Here is a 7899-nt window from a genome sequence, read left to right on the forward strand (position 1 = left end):
GTAACATCGACCCACCTTACACCTCCATATCCTGCAGCGAATGCAGATGTATCTCACATAGGACCTTAATAATTCACTGGTACACATTCATGGTATTCTTGTATATCCGGTACTGGTGTCCCCTCATATTGCACCCCATAAGTATCAGAGGAGCTGCCTGTATTGTGGGCATTCTTGACCATTGGTTTTCTCCCGAGGTTAATAAGACTTTTACCTTTCTGACTGGATAATCAAAGATGAGTCTTCTTGTCTATAGTGCTGACTCCCACCGACCGCTAAAAATTGAGGGGCAGAAGATTGAAGATGGGCTCATAAATTTTCTACATCTCAGAAGAGCTTCTGTCCCTCTGTTTTACCACCCGACTGCTGTCTGGTCAAAATTTGTGACATCTCTATATAACATTAACACTTTTCTGAAAGTGCAGTTACATGTATACACAATCGAAAGAAAAAGCCGCCGAGCTCAAGATCGGCCCAGACCACAACGAGACTTCGCCAATAAAATGCATGGAAAAAATAAATCCTATTTATTCTTAATCGCTTCCACTAATAACGAAATGTATTATCTGGCTCTTATTAGGACACCAGAAGAGATGAACTCGTGGATCACCCGTATTAACTTGGTGGCCGCCATGTTTTCATCACCGCCATTTCCAGCTGCTGTGGGTTCTCAAAGAAGATTTTACAGACCCATCCTCCCCTCGGCTCCGTGCAAACTGGACCTGGTAGGTGCTGATGTAAGACTTACCCATCACTTCTACATGTAGGCGGTGCACACCTACCATGACACCATCTGATGGTTCAGAGTCCACATATATGATTCCAGAATCGTGGGTACAGGAACCAGTATTCATCAGGGCGCCGAGATAAGAGACTAGAGAATGGTGGTGGGGTACGACACGTAATAAAATATTGATGATTTGTTCTGTGACCTGCACAGGAAGAGCAGCTCCAGGCCCAAGAATCCTTGATGGACAGGTTTACGGACGACCTGACAGAGCACCAGAGAAATCTTCCAGACTCGAAGAGCAAAACGCGTGAATGGGAGGACTATCACCTGCGTGGAGACTACCTGCGTTTTGAGGTGCGGTTCGATTTTTATATATCTTGTTACATCAAAGTTTCTGATGTCCGATTTCCAACAACTTGTAGATAGAAGCCCTTTAGCATAGTGAAAAGTACATTGTCAGTGATGAGGACAGTTAGGAGGTCAGTCGGACGCCCGAGCGTCTCTCCATTCATTCTCTATGGGGCTGCCAGAAAAATGCAAATTCCATAGAGAATGATTGAGCGATGGTCGAGCATGTGCACTGCAGCGCTCGGCAGTCCCATAGGGAATGATTGAGCGACAGTCAACCACAAGCACTGCAGTGTCGGTAGTCCCATAGGGAATGATTGAGCAACGGTGGAGCACGTACACTGCAGCGTTCTGCAGCCCCATAGGGAATGATGGAGCGACAGTCAAGCACAAGCACTGCAGCGCTCAGCAGCCCCATAGGGAATGATTGAGCGACAGTCAACCACAAGCACTGCAGTGTCGGTAGTCCCATAGGGAATGATTGAGCAACGGTGGAGCACGTACACTGCAGCGTTCTGCAGCCCCATAGGGAATGATGGAGCGACAGTCAAGCACAAGCACTGCAGCGCTCAGCAGCCCCATAGGGAATGATGGTGCGACAGTCAAGCACAAGCACTGCAGCGCTCAGCAGCCCCATAGGGAATGATGGTGCGACAGTCAAGCACAAGCACTGCAGCGCTCGGCAGTTCCATAGGAATGATTCAGTGACGGTCGAGCACGTACACTGCAGCGTTCAGCAGCCCCATAGGGAATGATGGAGCGACAGTCAAGCACAAGCACTGCAGCGCTCAGCAGCCCCATAGGGAATGATGGAGCGACAGTCAAGCACTGCAGTGCTCGGCAATCCCATAGGAAATGATTGAGCGACGGTCGAGCACGTACACTGCAGCGCTCAGCAGGCCCATAGGGAATGATGGAGCGACAGTCAAGCACAAGCACTGCAGCGCTCAGCAGCCCCATAGGGAATGATGGAGCGACAGTCGAGCACAAGCACTGCAGCGCTCAGCAGCCCCATAGGGAATGATTGAGCGACAGTCAAGCACAAGCACTGCAGCGCTCAGCAGCCCCATAGGGAATGATGGAGCGACAGTCAAGCACAAGCACTGCAGCGCTCAGCAGCCCCATAGGGAATGATGGTGCGACAGTCAAGCACAAGCACTGCAGCGCTCGGCAGTTCCATAGGAATGATTCAGTGACGGTCGAGCACGTACACTGCAGCGTTCAGCAGCCCCATAGGGAATGATGGAGCGACAGTCAAGCACAAGCACTGCAGCGCTCAGCAGCCCCATAGGGAATGATGGAGCGACAGTCAAGCACTGCAGTGCTCGGCAATCCCATAGGAAATGATTGAGCGACGGTCGAGCACGTACACTGCAGCGCTCAGCAGGCCCATAGGGAATGATGGAGCGACAGTCAAGCACAAGCACTGCAGCGCTCCGCAGCCCCATAGGGAATGATGGAGCGACAGTCGAGCACAAGCACTGCAGCGCTCAGCAGCCCCATAGGGAATGATTGAGCGACAGTCAAGCACAAGCACTGCAGCGCTCAGCAGGCCCATAGGGAATGATTGAGCGACAGTCAAGCACAAGCACTGCAGTGCTCAGCAGCCCCATAGGGAATGATGGAGCGACAGTCGAGCACAAGCACTGCAGTGCTCGGCAGTCCCATAGGGAATGATTGAGCGATGGTCGAGCACGTACACTGCAGCGCTCAGCAGGCCCATAGGGAATGATTGAGCGACAGTCAAGCACAAGCACTGCAGCGCTCAGCAGGCCCATAGGGAATGATTGAGCGACAGTCAAGCACAAGCACTGCAGCGCTCAGCAGCCCCATAGGGAATGATGGAGCGACAGTCGAGCACAAGCACTGCAGCGCTCAGCAGCCCCATAGGGAATGATTGAGCAATAGTCAAGCACAAGCACTGCAGCGCTCAGCAGGCCCATAGGGAATGATTGAGCGACAGTCAAGCACAAGCACTGCAGTGCTCGGCAGTCCCATAGGGAATGATTGAGCGACAGTCAAGCACAAGCACTGCAGTGCTCGGCAGTCCCATAGGGAATGATTGAGCGACAGTCAAGCACAAGCACTGCAGCGCTCAGCAGCCCCATAGGAAATGATGGAGCGACAGTCGAGCACGTGCAGTGCCGTTCCATTGTAACCGGGAGTTCCCTGTTCTGCGGTCAGACCTCCACCAGTCAATAAGTTATCACCTATTTTATCGAGCGACGATAACTTTCTTTTAACCGGACAAATCATTTAATATGTAGATCTTATGATAACACTAAACCTCTGATCTTAAAGAACGCCATCATTTTGGCGATGTTTTCTTCAATTTCAATTAATCAAAATCAAATTAAGACTTATTTGATGCAGATTTTTCGCAGAAAAAAAAGCAAACGAAATAGTGCGAAATTTACCTTTTTCATTGCTAAGAGTAAAATCCTCTGTCAAAATCTGCACCAATGGTCAATTACCGCTGCGAATTTCCTCCACTGAATTTTGCTCAATGCTCATACTGAAATACTTTTCGCCCAAAAAAGTCCATTGCTGATCTGACCCTATTTGGTTTTCCTCTCTCTAGAAATTACGGTACGAAACGTACGTGAAGCTTTTAGCCTTATGGATGGAGAACGGCTGCGAAGATCTCCAGGCCTTAGAGTCTCGCATTACAGAACCTGATGGAGGACAGGAGAACTCCGGCCTAAAAAGGTCCTACTCCAGTCCCTCACTGAACCCCGAGAACTCTCCCATGGCGGTGAAGGTGAAACGTAACATCTCCGAGCGTCGGACGTATCGCAGGATTATCCCCAAGCGTAATAAGAACTTGGTGTGACTGGAGAACCCTGCTCAGGACCGATGCTGAATGGACCTTCTGCACTTTTCATGGTACCTCTGTATGTGCAGAACAACAGAGAAATCTGCCATAGGCTGCAAGAGGATATGGTGCAAGGTTATCGGACGAGGAGGAACCCTATGGGATTCCTAATCAGTATTGTATGTGTTTAACAATCAGACAAAATGGCTTTTTTCAGATTTTTACAGATCTGTGGATTCATAGTTACTCACCTAGGAGCCAGATCCTCCATAAGCCTGCGTCAACCTGCACTTATAGCTTGATGCCACTAGCTGGCACTGTTGCACCACTGAGCCGCTGTAGACTTACTGAAGACCAGGATTTCGGAGGAGAATGTCCCCTCAGACAGGAGAGGAACTATTTATTGGGTTGTCTGTCTTATCTGTTCCGGAGAAAGCTGGGTGACCATTATTAAAACTCTCCTGTAATGGCCTTGGAAGCCAAGATTGCTCCTCCCATATTAAAAGGGCAGTCTGGTATGTGGCCACCCCTCTTACAGTAGTTATCCAGGGACAATTTTTTTTTTTTTTTTTCTTAAATGGATGTATTTTAGGCTAAAAATAATTTTTGCAATTGGGTTTATTTAAATATTTTGCACCATTCTCCTATAGCTTCTGTGTTGCACTGTTTATCGCTGGTTGCAGAAAGAGTTTTCTGAGACACTGTCAGTGAGCTCCTGACATGGAGTCTCATCAGTATTGCTAAGCTCCTCTCTGCTGATTTATGACCACATGAAAGTTTAACTGGTGAGAGGAGCTCTGAAAATGACAGGTAAAGGAGTTACAAACTCTCCTGTCAGAACCAGCTCACTGACGGACGCTCAGTTAACTCATTCTGCAGCCAGCAATCAAAAAAATCCTGTTAAAAGCCAAACGGTGCGCAGTTTTTCATGAAACCCAACTGCAAAAATAATATTTAGCAGAAAACACATGAATCTAAAGGGGTTCTCCTGGATAAACCTATTGATCATCAATATCAGATTCTAAGTCTTCATTCTATGAAATCGATGCCTCCTTTTAAGGGGGATGAAAAAACTGACTTTGCCAGGGACATCGGTTTTACCCAGCGTTCCTAAAAACGGCTATAACTAGGTATTACTAGAAAAGGGGCAATTCATGGATTTGCCTTTACCGGTGACTGTTTATGGTGAAGCTCTTCATTCTGGTTGGTTCTCTTTTAATGGGATTGTCACGTACAGAACATCTGTCCCCTGTCCACAAGATAGATGATAAATGTGTGATCGCTGGGATTCGATCCCCTCACTAATCCTGAGTACAAGGGACCTAAGTTCCCCTATGGGAATGGAGCCGTACTGAGCATGTGCGACCATTACTCCTACAGACAGCCAATGAGGGAGCGGTCGCACATGCTCAGTACTACTCCAAACAGAGGACATTAGTGCCCCCATCTTGTGATCAGTGCGGTCCTAGCGGATCCTACATGGGGCGACCCTTGGTATTTGTACGACTATCGAGGTAGACAACCAGGGTGTATGTGAAGATGCCAGTCACGCCTGAATTTGAGTGGTCATGACTAGGTGCTATCCTTGCCTGACTGATGAAGGCAGTGCCGGGCCATGCCCTTCTCGTACAGGTATCATATGTACTTTGGTTTGTTTGGTACTATATCTATGTAATGATGATGTGTTATTGTCAGGGGGAGACACCTCCGCTCTTGGCTCACCCCTCCTTGGATCCCTCGGCTCTCCCAACATGTCTGTTTAGCGCTTACTGGAATCTCCCATTGTTTTTTTTTTGCTGTTCTTAAAAGAAGTTGTGTTATCCCCTTGTTATTCCTCCTGAAAATGTAGGACTAAATTGCCAAGTGGCTGATACCATTTTCCTCACCAATGATGCCTGTCCCTCTGGTGTCGCCTGTCCCTCTGGTGTCGCCTGTCCCTCTGGTGGCGCCTGTCCCTCTGGTGTCGCCTGTCCCTCTGGTGTCGCCTGTCCCTATAATGACACCTGTCCCTATACTGAAGCTGTCAGATCAGTGCTAACCCTTTCAGGCCCTCTAGGGACACTCCCTATATAAATATTGTCAATTTTTCCAAGAAGAATAACAGAGGAACAAGGTAAAGCAGAATACGAATCCTTCCTAAGTGGACGTGTTGGGGCGGTGCTTTCTGTACATTGGCCATTTTCTGCCTGTCCTCCTCCGTGTTCTCGGTGCCCTCTGCAGCCATGTTACCTGCCTGTATGATTGTATGTGCACAGTACGGCCCCCTCTTGCTCTACCTGGAGGAGGGGGGGAGCTGCCGGTCACTTGTTTGTTATATTTAACCCTTTTTCTGAGCCTGATCTGAAGCCGCGGCTCTCAGCCATCCTGCCAGGTACTGAACGTCAGGTGTTTATATCCGCAGTGGGGCTCGCCCTCATTGCCGTCTGCATTTTGCACTGGAAAATCAATAAAACAATTGAAACGATGCTGGGGAGTGATTCTGTGCAGTATCGGTGCTCCGGGATACTGGTGGGGGGCATGGCGAATCCAAGAAGGCGTGGGAAGTCACACTGGTGGTCCCGGCTCATGTACTCCCTGTATAGCCAGATACCGATCCCTCCATCAATGATACGTGAAAGTTCCGTTAACCAGTTTTTCTTTCCTTTTAGAATTTTGAGCCATTTTAAGTAAGCCATGGGGATACAGTATGATTTTACAAAAGGCATCCCCAATACAATCTCCACTCTGCTACATCTGTACCTAGGATAGAGGGTTAGATGAGTTCAGACATCTTCTGCTGTTTAGAAAGAAACCTCCCGGTTTCGTAAAGGACAAGTTCAGTACGTGATGGTATCTGGCTGGTGAGTCCTGCGAAGATGCCGGGAATCTGCTCCTTGCACAACACCTTGTGCTCTGACGCAGGTCTGACTCTTTCCTAACTTCTTGAGCAGTTGAGAGGCCGCAGAGAAGAGCTGCCGAACCACACGAGAGAGCACTCGTCTCCTGCGGGATCAGACTGTTCTTTATGCTTCCAGTTGTCCTATCGATTGCGCTTTGGGGCGGTCAATGTGCTCCTTTTTTTTTTTTTTGCATTTTCTGACATTGGGGAGTGAAAATTTGTACAAAATTCTCAGATTAGTTAAAAAAAAGAAATAATACTCCGTTGACTGATCCCCACCGCTAACGTGTTACCTGCTGCAGTCATGAGCAAGGAGGAGCATGTGGCTGTAGAGGATTACTGCTGCCCAAAATGTAACACCATGGAGTTTTTAGGTTTAACATTCTATGCCAATTTATCTGTGCAAATTTCCTCTGAAGAGGCAATTTGCATATTTAATTTCCCAGAGGAGCATGCATGGCCTATAAGTCTCCTTACACTGGCATGCCAGGCCTGGCTTGTCACAAGGAGAAACGTTACCAGATCCCAATTTGTTATCTAACATACACTATGTGGACAAAAATAGGAGAAACCTTTAAATGTGCATTTCAGATTTGTCATTCAGTCCATTGCACCTTGTGTATAACCTCCGGCCCCTCGCCCCCCCGGTGTATAACCTCCAGCCCCCCCGCCATGCCGTTTGCCACTACTAACATGTGACAGAATGGCTGGTGGTGCAGAGCTCCCTGATATCAGCGCCGTCCTGTAATAGGAGCAACTGGGGTAATAAGTCAGATCATGGCATTTCTTCCCTCTTAAATCTTCCCCCATCACCTGTGAGAAGTGGAAGGAACCGCAGCAGCTCAAAAATGGAGACCCCGTAACGTTACAGAGTGGGGAGCAGAGGGCAGAAAAGTCACCAACGCTCTGCTGACTTCATAACTGTCCAGACCTCCTCTGGTATTAAAATCAGGACAAACACTTGGCCCCCGCCAGGAGCTTCATGGCCAAGGAGTTGCATGCAGCCGTACATCACCAAGCACAATGCCGAGTGTCGGATGAAGTGGTGTAAAGCCGCCACCACTGGACTCTGAAGCAGTGGAAAAGTGTTCTGACTGCACCATGCCAACTGTACAGTTTAGTTGAGGA

At 48.4% G+C, this 7899-nt stretch overlaps 1 protein-coding gene across 6 annotated transcripts in view; it reads left to right on the forward strand.

Moving 5' to 3' along the window:
* LOC141166786 (uncharacterized) overlaps positions 1-6329 on the forward strand; it is a 72023-nt gene extending 65694 nt beyond the window's left edge. For all 6 annotated transcript variants that reach the window (XM_073653814.1, XM_073653815.1, XM_073653813.1 and 3 more), the window contains 3 exons: positions 581-725; positions 941-1084; positions 3660-6329. In XM_073653814.1, coding sequence (XP_073509915.1) covers positions 581-725; positions 941-1084; positions 3660-3911 — 541 coding nt within the window. In that variant the 3' untranslated portion in view covers positions 3912-6329. The remainder of the gene's footprint in view (positions 1-580; positions 726-940; positions 1085-3659) is intronic.
* Positions 6330-7899: the final 1570 nt, after the last annotated feature.

Source organism: Phyllobates terribilis, unplaced genomic scaffold (genome assembly GCF_046119375.1).
Source record: "Phyllobates terribilis strain yellow unplaced genomic scaffold, ASM4611937v1 Scaffold_11__3_contigs__length_659146591, whole genome shotgun sequence".
Lineage (NCBI taxonomy): Eukaryota > Metazoa > Chordata > Amphibia > Anura > Dendrobatidae > Phyllobates > Phyllobates terribilis.